Source organism: Tenebrio molitor, chromosome 2 (genome assembly GCF_963966145.1).
Source record: "Tenebrio molitor chromosome 2, icTenMoli1.1, whole genome shotgun sequence".
Lineage (NCBI taxonomy): Eukaryota > Metazoa > Arthropoda > Insecta > Coleoptera > Tenebrionidae > Tenebrio > Tenebrio molitor.
This window is the reverse complement of record NC_091047.1, coordinates 24,739,226-24,755,522: the sequence shown is the minus strand read 5'-3', so window position 1 is coordinate 24,755,522 and position 16,297 is coordinate 24,739,226. Positions and strand designations below refer to the sequence as shown.

At 32.9% G+C, this 16,297-nt stretch overlaps 2 protein-coding genes across 4 annotated transcripts in view; both read left to right on the top strand.

The window, feature by feature from the left end:
* The window catches only part of fdl (fused lobes), a 91,356-nt gene that overhangs the window by 37,045 nt on the left and 38,014 nt on the right, over positions 1 to 16,297 (top strand). Inside the window, exon 1 of one of the 3 annotated variants that reach the window (XM_069040083.1) lies at positions 1,763 to 1,921. The exons of the other annotated variants lie outside the window; for them this stretch is intronic. The gene's annotated coding sequence lies outside the window, so the exon portion shown is untranslated. Of the gene's footprint in view, positions 1 to 1,762; positions 1,922 to 16,297 lie in introns of those variants that run through there. 3 annotated transcript variants of the gene reach the window in all.
* LOC138124050 (uncharacterized) lies at positions 14,735 to 16,122 on the top strand. Its single transcript, XM_069038966.1, has 2 exons — positions 14,735 to 15,580; positions 15,643 to 16,122. Exons 1-2 carry the CDS (start codon positions 14,798 to 14,800, stop codon positions 16,075 to 16,077), a joined length of 1,218 nt encoding a protein of 405 aa, XP_068895067.1. The 5' UTR covers positions 14,735 to 14,797; the 3' UTR covers positions 16,078 to 16,122.

Sequence of the window (16,297 nt, the reverse complement as noted above, 5' to 3'; positions counted from 1 at the left end):
CAAGGAATAATAAATAACAATTACATTTTTACGTTGTAGAAGTATCTATAATGTTACGTTAATTGTTCATTTTATAGTCTTTTTACTGCTTCCGTCGAACTTATTTTTTATATTTTAAAATATCTGACTTGTGTTGTTCTGAAACAGAAGCAAATAAACATATAAAAGTACATTACAGAACAAAGAAAAGTAAAAATTTACAAAATGTAAATGTTGCAAGTCATCAACAAAAGCGTAAAAGTTATCAGTTTCGCCCGTGGATACAAGTAAAATTAAAAAATTTATTTACAACATTATAATAAAAGGAGGGATAAGAAATGCTGCTTCTTAAATGGACTAATATTTGCTACACTTTTTCTATTTTCTGTTTTCAACCGTCTAGAAAATATTCACTATTTCTTTACTCAAGACTGAGATGAAAAAATACGATTTTGTCAATTTAAAACTTTTCAGAACATTTATTAACAAAGGGACATTACTAAAATATTAATACAGTGTAGAACGCAAATAGGAAGCCGAAGTTAGATGGGATCCCTTTACGACCCGGTTGCTGTTTTTGGCGAATCAATTTAGTTTGGTGTGTTAATAGTTAAAATATTATTAGAAGTTTCAAGACCACTTTGTAGGAAAATGTTAATAAAACATTTGTTAGAATAAGTAAATATTTCGCAACGTTTATATTTCCAACTCTGAAATCTACAATTAATTATGGTAAAAAACTGTGACATGTTTCTGTCGTTTCTGCAATGCAGTTAAAATCACAATGAAGCGCAAAAACAAAAACTACAGATTTAAAAAAATACATTATTGTTCTTGGATTTTTTGTCCCCATTATAATTTCATTAAAATAAAATTGATACTATCAACAGCCTTGAATTTTAATCAGATGGAATGACTTTTGACAGAATGACGCGAACGTGTTAAAAACCCAATTACCACACAATTTTTGTTTACTGCACCGGGCGAATTAAATCAACATAACACACCAGTTAATGACAGTAATTACGACGGATTTCGTTAATTTTTGTACCAAAAATAAAATCAAACACCAGAATAATTCTGTTGACCTAATAAAATGATTCTATTTTCGAGAGTTCACTCGTCCGGAAATACACGTTGTAATGGTGAAGCCGAGAAGTTGAAACCAAGCCAGATGCAACTTTGGAAAGTAGTAAACACCGTTCGTAAATGCATCCGTCAACATCGCGGACATTATTAGCCTACTCTCCCCTACGCCAGTTTGACGTATCTGCGACAACTGGCAGACATTTTTCTGAAAAGAATGTCCCAAAATACCTCCCAGATGACGAATACCGTGCTATTTTGATCACCTAATGAGTCAAATAAAGGTCTATTAAAAATAAGTCGCAAACGTTCCCCGAATTTCTGTTTTTATTTGAACAACACATCCTCCGCGTCATTAACCAAATGAAGATAATCAAGCGCGATCTTGACGTAAACAACATTAGTTGATTGTTCGAGGTAATTTCGAAGAGTGACGCAAATTGTTGTTTTTTCCGGCGGCGAGCGTTCCAACGATCACTCTGTATATTTTTCCGGGTCCCGTTCGAGGATCATCCGGATTAGAGCGCAGGTGGCTGCAAAATGCGCCGAGAGCACATCATCCACACAATACCACACAATAAAACTAATCGACAATGCGAGAGGAAACTGGAATCTGTCCAGCATCCTGTCATTTCAACTATTTCCCATGATTCCACTCTATATTGTTGACAATTTTTACGATAATGTGACGAGCGCGGCTTCATATGCCGGCGCGCGGAGAAACATTGTCAAAGATAAGAAGCAAGAAGCGTGCGTGGTAAATTACTTCACCGTGACATTGCTTGATTAAAGTTAATAAGAAGTGCTAAACAGGTGGTTCTTGACGAAGGCGCTTGTCAACGGCTCTCCGTCGCTCGTAAGTGCCATTTATTTCTTTATCAAACTACCACGAATCGAATGTTTTGTTTATTGTAACGATCACGAGTCGATCTGAACCAGATTGAACATGGCAAGGCTGCGGAAGTGGTTCAATTTTGTGCGAAACGGCGAATTCGTGCACTTTTGTTGGGAGTGTCTCTCCATTTTCTGGCCTAATTTATACAAATTAATGCATTTGTGTGCGAAATTTATGAGCAACGAGATATGTTTACTGATATCAGATGCTGCTTTAGCACTCTTGTAATGAAATGGCGCGCTAGACAGTGTGGAAAATAGCAGGTGGAAAGTGTATTGTGCAACTGTTTTTATTTTTCTTTTTTACATGAGCGAACCAGATTGCTGGCGATGCCAAAAAGGAGGCGGCTAAATCCCACACTGTTAAATAATAGATTGCTAATACCTACACGAGGTGAAAGAAAACCACTTAATTAACTGAACTCGGTGCTTAAATTTAAACAAAATAAGAATGATGTTCCCGGTGCACATTTGCGCATACAGGTGGCCCAATGAAGACGAAACTTAACCTCAATTTTTGAACAGCGGCACAGCTCAAATTAACTTGCAAGGGGGCATGTAATATGATATTTCCGTTTACGTATCTTTAACCCGACAGCTCCTTACCCTAACAATTTTAAATGACCAGGAGAATCAAAAGATATCATTTGAAAGCTCCACGAATTTGCTTTACAGCAGTATATTTATTTTTGTATTTAGAGCAATGGTTCCCATGAAAATGCAATTCAAAGAAAAAATATTCTGTGGGAAAGTTATCTCACTGCAACCCCCCGAATGTTGGTCGCTTTTTTGAATTGTAGTTTATTCCAAAGTATAAAAAAACTGTTGGTGAAATGCATATTTAAAGTCCATTCAAAAATTAAAAAGCCACCACCTTTTGCTTTAGGTTGGTAAAATTTAAAAAACCCTAGGTAGTTATTTTTTCTTGCAATGTTTGTAACTATAAATTATGACATTTGATTCAAAATAAAATTCAATTACTTGGAATTTCGTTTAAATTGTTTTATTATTGCTCAGTTCGATTCAGTTATTTATTAATTTTTATTATTTTTGCTTAAACATGCCCAGAAAAACAAAACACTTAATAAATACTTAACCTCAAAATTACAATTCTCACCAAATTTTACACTAGACAGCGTTGCCGATAGTAATTATCGAGGAAAATGCGACGTTGGTGGTTTTTTGATTTTTGAATGGACTATATGGGTTTATAAACGGTTGTTTTTTCGTTTTTCGTGTAAGAATATCCCGAAAACTATGACAACGATGAAAGCGAAAGATGAAAACGTACAAATATGGCAAACACTTTTGTTTTTTTACAAATACTAATTTCACTAATTTTAATGCGTAAAACATTTTGTTTATGGTACTTAATAGTGAAACGAAGAAAAAAGCCTGAGAAAAATTCCCCTAGCTCGTCATTACTTCACTCTGGTCTCATGCAAATGCAGGGTGTATCTGAAATACATACGTGTGTTAATTTTAACACATAGCAGAGCTTGTAAAATGAAACGTTTTTTCTGTTTGAATTTTTACGAAAAAGCGTTTCAAATTGATTTAAAATTTGGAATAAATAGCCATCAAAATGTATACCCGCCTATGGGTAAGGGCGAAAATTTTCTGGTCAAATAGAAACGGAGCCTTTTCAAAAAAGTTACACTGTTATAGCAAAAATGAAATATGTACCTATGTAATTAAAATCAAAATTCGCATGGTTACAAAAAAATAGAGACTAGTTCGTTAATCACACAAAACGACCCGTTTGGTAAAAATAGGGGGGCAAAAAATTTTGGAAAATTTTTGCGAAATTTGAAAAATGTTATAGAGGAAAATTTCATAAATTGGCGAGTTCTTCCACTGGTTAAAATTAACACACGTATTTCAGATACACCCTGTATATACACCAAAGCATTAAAAACAATTACCTGACGACCTTGGCGTCAAATTGTACATTTGTGTTTTGATGTTGATTGTTTTTTTAATTGCAGACAGACGTAAAAAGAATGTTGTATGAAATTCATACATCAAATGTCGTTTTTACTTCCTATATGCGAAAAAAGAACTACTTTATGCACTTGTTGGATAAATGACTATTTTTCAGATAAAAACACAAATTTCGTAGCAGGTACAGTGGCGGCCATTAATTTGGAAACACCAAGATTTTTCTATTGTAAATTGTTTGTCACTTTGACAATGTTATTGACATATCAATTTCGGCTGCGACAGTCTGTTGGATGCGCTCAACGATGACATGAGTGACATGAGTTCATGATATAACGCTTACACTATCAAATATTAGAAATATCCAGTAAACTAGATTGGGCCGGTGTTTCCAAATTAATGGCCGCCAGTGTACATATTTATTTCAAAATTATCTTTTTTGGTACCTACTTACAGCATCTTGTCTGCTTTCCAGAGTGATTTGAATCTACCTATAAAAATGCATCTTACCAGCAAAATTTTTTTGAGAGTTTATACTTTGGTATGGATTACAAATTACAAAATAAAGTTTCAGGTACTACAGAGAGGTAACCTTCCCACAAAGTACTGTTTTTTGAATTGCTTTTTCTCCAGAACTGTTGTCCAAAAATAAAAACACTACTGTAAAGCAAATTCATAGGAATTTTCAAACTGTATGTCTATTGATTCTCCTCTGAATTCCAATTTTATTGAATGTAAAATATCGCAAACTGTATGTGAGACAATGTTCACTGTTGCATAAGATTTTTTTATCTTTATTTGGTTAAAATATTTTTATCCAACAAATATTTTCCTTGTTAAAATTTTTATTACCTTATTTTTACGTCAATTTACTATTTTTTATATTATACAAACAGCTAATCTAATTGTTACAAACCTTTTACTAACAGGAATACCTATGTTTATATTTTCGTTTTTGTATTTTTTCCGTTTTTTCAATATACAGAGTGAACGCACAAAATTCAAAATGCCAACCATAATACGAAAAATCAGATAACTCTAGAAATTAAAAAGTTTTATTTCGAAATATTTTTAACGAAAGCTTCCATTACTATTACGACGCTATGGCTTACTTTGTGACCAGTGTTATATTACTGGAAAATGTATTTAGAGAAATTTAAACCTTCGCATCATCATAACTTGTGCAAACTACTCTCACTTCAATTTTTTTTGGACAATCTTTGATGTATCTACACGAGATGGTACTATTATTTTGGAAAAAAAACCTTTTTTTTTCACGTCATTAAAATGTGTTGCTTGGTTGTACGGTTGAGGTAAATTTTTATTTTTCTACAGCAACAATGAATAGAAAACGGCTGAAAATGTTTTAGAATCACTCTGTCTATTTGTAAATTATTGTTAAGCATTTTCACTGTAGGTAGCACTTTTATCATTAATTTAAACATATCGTTTTGAAACTCCCCTGCCATCAATCACAGTTATGCCCATTTGTTTCTATTTTATTTCATTCTTTGCCCTTTTAACACTCAAAATAAATCACTCAAACAACGTTTTCACTCCTTTCAATGTTTTACATTCTTTTGTATTTTTCTCACGCTCTTATTTATCACTTTTTCATTTTTGTAAAATCTCTCGCACCACTTCTCACGCTCCCATCTTTGAATAAAACACAAATTATTAACCAACATCCAAACCCGAAACACGCTGTTATGTTCCAGCATCCTACTCGGATGCATTAGAGAATCATCGATCCAATACCACCAACATCACTTTGGGGGTTTGCGAATCCCATAGGAAAGTGTGTGGAATATATGTGTTCATGAGGACTGGTGCGAGCCTTGATGTATGGAATTTTTCTCCATTCATCGCATTAATGCACGAAGAGCATCTAGTACTGCTAACAGTATCTCGGTTAAAACGAGCCGGAACTGTTGCGATCTCCACCTACTCAACAATTTTTAGAGCCGTGTAATCAGAATAAAAATGTTGTGGGTCACCGACCAAGCATAATAATGCCTGCCAAAACGCATTTGCCATAAAAACCGGCTGAAAGAAGTATGTTAAAATGGGTTTGGGTGGAAAGCAAGCACCGCGTAAAAATGCATCGTCAGTGAATGTTTTTATTAATATTATTTTAAGTAGTAGGTATTTAGTAGTCTCAAAATTTAAAATCTTCTAAAAAATAACGAGTTGCGAAGCTATTATGAAACATATAACGTGACAAGGAGTTTATATCTGTCTCCTTCATTATCTTATCGCAGCTAACATACGCAGTGTAAACTTGCAATGAAGTAAAGTTGGTTGTGTTGATACCATTTAATGATGGAATAGTTATTTTCATATGAGTAGCGCTGTCAGATCACTTTACAGGTATGAGGCCGAAATTTGAAGCACGAGGCGTCAGCCAAGTGCTGCAAAACAGGCCGAATACCTGAAAACTGACAGCGCACGAATATTGAATGACATTTTTCGTGTTCATTTGGGCAAACTCTTAAAAAACATTAATTTATTGTAAATTTTGAGGTTATCTTTGGCAGATGTCAAGTTAGGTATACAGGGTGACTGACGAAAAACCTTTGATGCTGTATCTTGCTTATTTTTTATCCGATTTGAATAAATGACACCTCAAATGAAATAATTTTGAAAACACTTCAATACCAACTAAATAAAAAAAATATATTGCGTCCGGTTTTTGACAGATGAACATCAGCTTCTTTTTTTCAAATAGCACTGTACATTTTTTTTTATTCAGTAGTGTAGAGATTTGTCTTCTGAATATAAAAATGCAAAGAACTCTACTCATTCATTAAACAAAAGTCAAGAAATTAAAGAGTAAATGTACAAAATTTAAAAATCAAGTGACTAAAATAAACAAGAGAGAAGTTTGTTCTAAATGATCGAAATGATTAAGTGAGCTCTGAGTATTCATTTGTCAAAACAGTTTGATAATAATAATTATTATTATGTTGTTGTGGAAGAAAATTTCCAAAGACGATGTATGGTGTGGCATTTTTGGAGATAGAATGGACTAGTGGGTCCCTTTTTTATTGATAGCAGTCTCAATCAAACAAAATATCATACTATTTATTATCAAACGAAATAAGCAATTTTCTGGATGAGATACCATTAGCAGTGTTGAATAGAGTCGTGTTTCATCAGGACGGCGCCATACCACATAATGCACGCATGAATTTTGTATTTTTAAATCATTTAAATCATTTTGGTGAACGACGAATGGGTGCTCATGGAGCTATTCGATGGCCCGCTAGATCCCCAGATTTGAATCCATTGGATTTCTTTATATTCATTCGAAACTTTCGAGACAATGTTTATTTGACCCCACCAGGTACCCAAAAAGAGTTAAGAAAAAAGATAGTGCGAGTATGTCAGGAAAAACCCCGAAATTTTTTACTGAATGCAAAGGTAGGCACTTTTAGAAGGTATCGACAGTGTCTGCAACAGCATTGAGGAAATTTTGAGCAACTAGAATAGATTTTGTATTGTTTACAAATTTGATTACTTCATTTTTGATTTTCAATTTTTTTCATTTAAAATACATTTTTTGTTTTTTCTTTTAATGTAAGAATATTCAGAAGAAGATTCTTTATAAGAACGAAAAAAAAATATATAGAGTGTAATTTGAAAAAAAAAGTTGGCTATCGTCTGTCAAAAAATGGATGTCGAAAAAAATATCGAATAGGATAATAATGATGTGTTTTTCGAACTATTTCATTCGATGTGTCATTTATTCAAATCGGATAAAAAATAAGTAAGATACAGCGTCAAAGGTTTTTCGTCAGTCACCCTGTATAACCGGGAAAGTTTATATATTTAGTTATATACCACTTTCCCGGTTATATATCCCAGGAAACGAACACGAAAAACATATTTTTAGAAGTAAATTGAATGATGTATTTAGAATATTGCCACCCGCACAGATCTACTTCATTTATAGACCAAATCAATCTAAATATACATTCGTTGCTTCAAATCACAGTTTACTATTTGCGAAATAAAAAGTCTTTGATCAGTTCATAATTGCCAACGTTTTTCTATGTTGTACAAAACAATCTTTTTTACCATTGTGTGGCCAATTTAGAAATGTTATTGCAATAGAAGATCTCTGATTTGAAGATTTCAATTATTTGTAAAATCTAAAACACGTGACAATTACTTGGGACAAAATCTGCGAAGCGTGGTGGCTCAATTGTATTTCTTAACCCAAGTTCTCAACATTTTGAGAGATTCTAATATGTATTATCCAGTTGCTTTTAGAACAAGCGATATCGCTGTTATTCCATCAAGCACCCCTAAATAATTTTAAAGCGTAATCCACTCTTGTAGTTGATTTTGACTGCGCATCTGATCTAACTTTTATTTTGCCTCTCACGTTGTTGTAAAAAAAATTCCAATTGCTAGTTAATCTGGTAGATCTTAAGGAAGTATGATGGGATTGATCTTCCCAATTTTGTATTCTTTCTTAATGATGAGATGAGAATTCAAGAGTTAGTTTAGTCGTAGATAGAATGTGGCCAAAATGTTTGCTTAAGGAGAAACAGAAACTTCCCTGAAATCTCTTTGGTGTTCTCGAAAACCATCTAAAGCATGACCATTAACCTCTTTTCATCAGTCTGAACCAACAGAACACAATTTTGCAGTTGTTAATGCCGCTTTAATGAAAAGCAAGAATGGCGTTTTTCTTTTGCACAAAAATTTGCTCCCCTTAGTGTTTTTTAAGACGATTAGCCAATTTGCGTCCGCTCGTACACAAGAATTTGTCGACCATGACAGAAAAACATCGAATTAAGTTGTTATGCTTTTTGTGTGTTTGAATGAAACTGGTTAATTTTTTATGTTGACGTAAAAGCATTATTAGATTTGCTAAACCATCAATTTTATCAGCTTAATTTGTGCATCTGTTAATTAAAGCTGTTAAAATTATTTTTTTCAGAGGTTGTGATAGTATATTATATGTATACCAAGGTGGAGAAGTTCATGATTATAGCCAGAGCGCCAAGATTAGAGCCCGAGGCGCGCCGAGGGTTGTAAGGCGCGAAGGCTATAAGGGACTTCTCCACCGTGGTTTATATACTATTTTTTTCACTACTAGATACGTTAAAACCCTTTCTGATAATGATTATTAATCAAATTATTTTGTCGGATGCGACGGGTCCGAGTTGTCATTTCTTGACAGTTGGTATGAAAATCGTCTACGTTAACCAATGAAATAGACGACAATCTTTCGTTGCGGTTGTTCCATTATTCACCACTGGTTAATAATGAAAAATTATTTACCTGTCACTGGGCCAACGTAGAAAAACGAAACTTCTCAGGGTTCTATGACAACCGATAACGCTAGACATTATTACTAGTAGTAAAAAAAACTTTTTGTGGGTTCTGTAGGTACTACACGCAACAAAATGTCTTTACAGAAGAACAGCATTTTAATATACATAACTACCTACATATGTAGTAAATTGTCAGGGATATGAACTAAAAAATAACAAGATATGCCAAATTGCAACAATAAATTGCATTCAAATATTATTTTCAACATTTTCCTATTAGATCTATGACCGATCTATTAAAATTTAATAATACAACTACCAACAAAAATGTTTTATAGTGTTATTTTTACTTGCAAATGATTTCTAATAACATATAATTATAGAGAATTATTATCTGATTACTATCTTTCCTTGTTTTGCAGTGACAAAATTAATGTTAATTAATACAGCAGAGCACAGCAGTACTTTAAATTGCCTTAACGGTTAAAACAAATTACTAATTTATACTACTATTACTAGACTGATGAGCAAAATGTTACTAACGTTAAATTATTTTCGTATTAATATCCGATTTTTTAAATTATTTTTTCATGTTACACATATCTGGGATAATTATACAAAGAACTAAAAAAAATTCTGTGGAATTGTTGTTATGATATTAATGATATTGAAAATATATCTCCCGTCTTAGCATTTAAGGGAAGAAAAAGGCATTATTATTATTACTAATCAAACGAAACTAACGAAGAAAAGAAAGTTTTTATTACTTAACCTTTGGAACTACTCTGTTTACCTTCGGGCACTATGGTGAAATACTCCTACATGAATCAGATTAATCTTAAATTTTTAATTTTTATTTCAGCAATTAATCTACAAAATTAAGTGAGCTCAGAAAGTAATTTTAACAAACAAAGAATACGAGGCGGCTATCAAAGGTTGTAATAATTTTTGATAAGTTGATAATACTTTAGAAATGTCGCTATGGCAAATCTGATGTTTAAATCAAGTCACTGGGTGCATAATAGTTATTTGTACAACTAGTTATGAAAGTCATATTTTTTTTTCACGAATTTGCAGATTGATTAACGAGGGCGTAGCCAGAGTTAATCAAGCAAATAAGTGAAAAAAAAGACATTCATAACGTGTTGTACGTTTTTTTGCATATCGATGTAAGTTGAGAAATTTGGTCTAAAACGATTTATGAAAAATTACAAAAAAAAAATAGGTATGCTTTGACAATCATCTCCAAGAAGATGGAATAAAATGATGCAAAAAACGTACTACTTTAACTACGATTTTTCGTGTAAAAAAGTGTTATTTTCACTACGATTTTGCGTGTAAAAAAGTGCCACTGAAAATGAACTAAAAAGAGGTTAGATTCACCCTAAAAGTGATCTTTTGCTGCTTATAAATTCCTAAACTCATTTTTTTATTACAAAAAAATTATTAATTAAATCTAGATTAGAAGGTTTAAAGGCTGCACAGCTTACTTCATTGTTTTTCATCACCCTCTTTCAGTAATTGTTTTTTTCTACTCCTATTGCATAATATTGTAATTATTGAAGTGTTTTTTTTTATTAGATAACAGGATCATTAGCATTAGCATTACCCACGGCCCGTTGAATAATAATTTCAAAACTCACGCAGTATAGACAGTAGTAATTGTAAAACGTCAGTATATTACATATAATGAAACTTATTTACCAATTTTTCTTCATAGTTGTAAAAAAGTATAGTATTCTACTCGCAGGTCATGGGTATTACTCACTCAGATGAATTACGTCACTCGCCTTCGACTCGTGCCACAAAGTCATCGTCATGAATCATAGCCATCATTACCCGCTCCCAGAATAATATACTGTTATCCCATTTTGTAGTTAATTTTTAAATATTTTTATTTAATTCACCTTGTTTTCTCTGTTGGGTATTTTATAACACAATTTTCACTTAATTAGAATTGAGCTAGTGATGTGAAATTTTACACACAAGTCTATTCCCAACGACACCACAACGAGTAGTAAAATAGTTGTTAATAACTTTTCCAGCTTGTTATTAAAATGTTTATAATAAATGACTTAATTTTGGTCGGGCAAAAACAAAATTTAAAATCATTCAATTTTTTTTCGGTTTTGTCAGTTTGTAATAGCCTTCACTATTCGAAAACAAAAAATAACATTTGAAAAGGACGCGGATCAATTTTCCGTCACACTCTACACGCTGTCATGCAAAATTTGAAACGTCGCTCCCGAAACGGAAGAAGTAAAAATTGACCCATCCATAGAATCGTAAGCGTTTCATTTTTCCAACCTAAATGTCTCACCATCTCTCATAAACCGCCCCTACGATGCATCATTAATTAAGTACAGCACTTGCCTCCTTCAGCGCCTTTATAAAAAATAAGCAGGCGCGTTTAAATTTTTCACAGGATTAAGACTAAGTGGGCAGAACGTGGAAATTCGCCTTTGTGTTTCAATTATTTTTTTCTTTATGACACCCATTAGCCCGAGAAAATAAAACTACAAGCCATCCACGAAGCCACTCGTATCTATTAAGTCTTCTAACGCAGTAATTACCTCCACTCGCCTCCTGCCCCTCCCTATCAATCCTTAATGCCTTCCAACATACGTAATCAGAAACTCATTATCTCATAGATTTGCGTTGACGAGCAAATTTCCTTCCAATAGCGGATATTGTCTCACTTGCTGACTTACTTACCTTCTGTCTTAGACCCCTCAACCTTGCAGATATTTTTCGCTAAGACGATCAGGAGTAAAAAACACAGCGGCGAGATGCACCAGCGAGTTTCTCATTTCCTGGATTTACGACTCTAATTAAACTTTTATATTTTCTCGGTTTTAATTGCTTCGTACATTGGAGACGCCTTGGACTGACTTCCACACGTCGATCAATGTTTCATTTCTGATTCTGATAATGGACTGTCAATAGTAGTTAAGTGCCTCCGGAGCGGAAAACATGTCTATTACATCAATACAAACAGAAGAGACGTCCTTAATCCCTCTGAAAGGATATTTGTGTCAGTGGTAATCTGTTTTTGCAAATGCAGAGCGAACTCTGATGGAGCGTCTGTTTATGACGTTCGGTTTGTTTTAATTTTGTCTGATATGCATTTAGCAAATAAACACCCAAGGAAAACACTCCTCGGGCTATTTACATTTTGTATTGTCGTTGAGTTATGTAAGACTAGCTAACGGGACAGTCTCGCTCCAGTTTGTCGGTGCAAGATGAGCGGAAAAGAAGCGCCACATTTGCCAACACGACTAAATAAACAACCAACACACACGTGCATTTTTTATTTTAGCCAACAAGACATAAAATGTCAAGACAGTAAAGAGATTTTAAATTGAATATTATGCCATATGGGAGTCGCAATATTGCCGCTTTTCAGCTGTATCTACCAATCGATTACCTTATAAAAGAACTAGGACAAGAATGAAGCGAAACTGCTGCATCCAAACATACAGAGTGGTCACGTCAAAATGCACCATTTCACTCGTTGTCGACTGAACATTTCGCGGAGGAGAAAAACTTGTCACATATTTTATTTTAGTGTTTTGGTTTGCCATTCATCATTTCATCTAAGAATTTTTTTTTCGCTCCATAAAAATGTTGAAAGTGTTTTGTTGTCTTCCGCAAAACGAAACAGATAATCTGTTGTTAGTTTTATTTGAAAAGTTCACAATTGGCAGAAATGTCAATAACAGAATAGTGTCTGCAAGGTCACACACGATATGAATTTGACATGTTTGTTTTTTAAGAGAAAGATTTTTTCTCAAGCAGTCGGCTACAGGTTGGCACAAACTTATCTCGTTGTTTTGGTTTTATTATTATTGTTCGTCTGTCAGTTTCAGAAGAGTCACATAATTTTGAAAATTGCTTGTAATGTGCGATTTTAATCAAAACTTTTCCATTTTTGGCCAGAGTATTCCCCAAGGAAATATAGATATGAATTTGGGTCGTGCAGATGACGAGTTGATGACTTTTAGATTTTAATAAGAATTTTCAGGCCGCTACAAAACCTTTGGGCTCTGCTCCTGGAATAATTTTTTGTAACACGTAAAGCAAAGCATTTTTGATCTTGCATATGAAATGTACAAAGCTACATACATATTACTGTGAATATTCTAAGTCATCTTAAAAAATACATAATATCATTTTAAGCGCAACAATAAAATCCCCACATTAACCTCAACATTTTTTCTATTAATTAATATAATTTATGCCAAAATGTAGAAGGTGAAACAATCATTTGTTAGAATTTTATATAAGAGCTTTTCTATTTCTTATCTACACCGAATCTTGAAGTATTTATTAAAATTATTGAGAAAATAAATATCTTTTTGTGCAACCGCGCGCGAAACGACCACTTCGCGTACCTACCTAAAATAGGCCGAGAAATCCAATTTCGGGACCGTTGCTTTTAATGACGACCGTTAAAGTAAACGTCATTTTAATATTTGATACAAATCAGAGACAATTTTTCTTTCGGTTCATTAAATAATGATTTCGCGGCCTTGATATACAAATAACTATTCTGCTTATCATGCCTGTTCCCCTAAAAACTGCGTGCCAAACAGTTGCAATATTTTTTTTATATGTCATCCACATAAGTTTCTTCACATTTCAGTCACCTTTAAGAAATTAAATAAATGGATTACAATTATTCTTTATATGATAAGTTTGTGTATATTCGGTGTTACTTTGTAGATGTAACAAACCTAAAATATGTGCTTGACAGGACAAGTAATTTAAAACAAAAAAAATCTTGACAAAATGGAAATTAAGAAACACCTATTTCGCACAACTAATTTTATGGGTCATGAACTTCTTAAAGTAGTAACGGTTTTTGTGCTCACAGCAGTTATTTCAATTTGATATTTAGACATTTTTAACATTGAATGATCTTTAAAGAAGACTGATTGTGAACTGATTTTATCTTTTTGTTTGAATCTAGGCTGTGGTCATTACTACAGTTTCTTGTTGAAAATGGTCCTATAAAAGTGTACTTTCATATTTGTTTAAAATGCCTTGGGAAAGTAAACTAGGCAAAAATGAATAGGGAATTTTTCAATTTTTGATTTTTTTGTTAATACAGTTTAAAATGTATAATAAAATGTGTTAGAAATAAATAAATATACACATTAAATGTAATGTTTCAAGTACCTGTAACATTTTAAATTTATCTAGTGTTTAAGAATACGTGGGAGGATTGGGGCAATTATTTTGCTTTCTAAGAAAAAATGTGGAATTCCCTATTCATTTTTGCCTAGTTTATTTAATGTCTTAAAAATATTTCGAATATATATTTTTTTAAATAATTCAATAATTACTCCTGTTCATTGTTTGTTTCATTAATTTTCTTCAAACTCACTTGTAACGTAGGCGGCGGTATCTTTTAATTAAGATAAAACTTTATTTAACTTAAAATACTTTAGTTTTACCAAGAATTATTGGTTGATACAGAAGTAGTATTGATAAGAATTAAAATACAATAATCGTTTATCTTTTTATCTTAGTAGTTAAGTGATAATATTTTATGTACTCCAAATGTTACATTTTATAATTGTCATCCTCACTTTACATTGGTGACAATGGGTGAAGTAGACGAAATAAAATCGTGGCTGAAAGTGATTTTAAAAAATGAAAACGTCGAAGACTTGACGGTGGAAATTGTGGGAAACTCTGAGAAAGGTGATGGTTATGTTGGAGATATAGTTTTCGTGGATGTCGCTGCAGTCACGAAAGGAGGAACAAAAAAAGACTATCATCTGGTTTTGAAATGTGCCAAACGAAGTAAGGCTCTGAGGGAGAAATCTCCCGTGAAAGAGGCATTTTTAAACGAAATTTATGTTTATGACACTTTGTTTCCGTGTTTTATGAAATTTCAACAGGAAAGAGGTGTTAAAGACCCGTTTGATAAGGTACCAAAATGTTACGGAACGTTTACGACCGAGAATATGGAAGTCATAGCTTTGGAAAATTTGAAGAAGAATGGATATATTTTATGGGACAGAAAGAAACCCTTAACCAGAGCCCATATAGATATGGTGGTTAAAGAATATGGAAAATATCACGCCATTTCCATTGCCATGAAAACCCAACAACCTGACACTTTTAAGCAGTTGGAGCAAGGAATAGTAGACACTTTCACAAAGTTCCTAGAATCAACTGGAATGGTTTCTGCTTTTGCAAATATAGTGGACGAAGTTTATGATTTATTGAAAGATGATCTTGACGAAACGATCATGTCTAAATGGAAAAATTTCAAACACACAATTGGACCATTTTTCAAGAAAATTACGCAGGGCACGGAAGGACTCCAAGTGATAGTTCATGGTGATTGCTGGAGCAACAATTTTATGTACCAACAAACCGTAAGTTTATACATATATTTAGATTTCACTTCTATCAATCTAAATATGTGTGGTTTTACTAGAATGATGTACCGACAAGAGTTGCGATACTCGATTGGCAACTAGCATCAGTAACTTCACCCATCTTGGACTTGTCATATTTTCTATTTGCAACTTTGTCCAAAGAAGATATGGATGATTTAGATGTTATTTTGAAGAATTATCACAACACATTTATTAATTATGTGAGAAACTTGGGAATTGATTCAGAACATCTGTATCCTTTTGAGCAATTTTTAGAAGATTGGAAGAAATATTCTAAATATGGAATAATCATGACTAACATGATACACAAATATTCTTTATCAGAAAAGGACGAGGTCCCTGATATGGCCCAAGCAGCTGAAAGTGGTCAAGATATTTCTGACACATTTCGAATTCCCATTCGAGATAATGCCAGCTTTAAAAAGAGAATGCATTATATTGTAAAGTATGTGGCCGAGCATGATTTAATTTAAATTTTATTCGACATGATTTGAATAAAATAAATATTTGTTCCTTGATATTTTATATTTATCCGAAAGTTTATATTCCTCTTCACGAAACAATGTTTTGGGAAGGGATTTTCTTGTAATTTGTGGATTTTTGTCGTTGTCTTTTAATTCAAGGTTTAATCAGTAAAATAGTAGATTATAGCATTAAGAGTAGAAGTGAATCTTTTTGTGCTAAGCCCAGAGA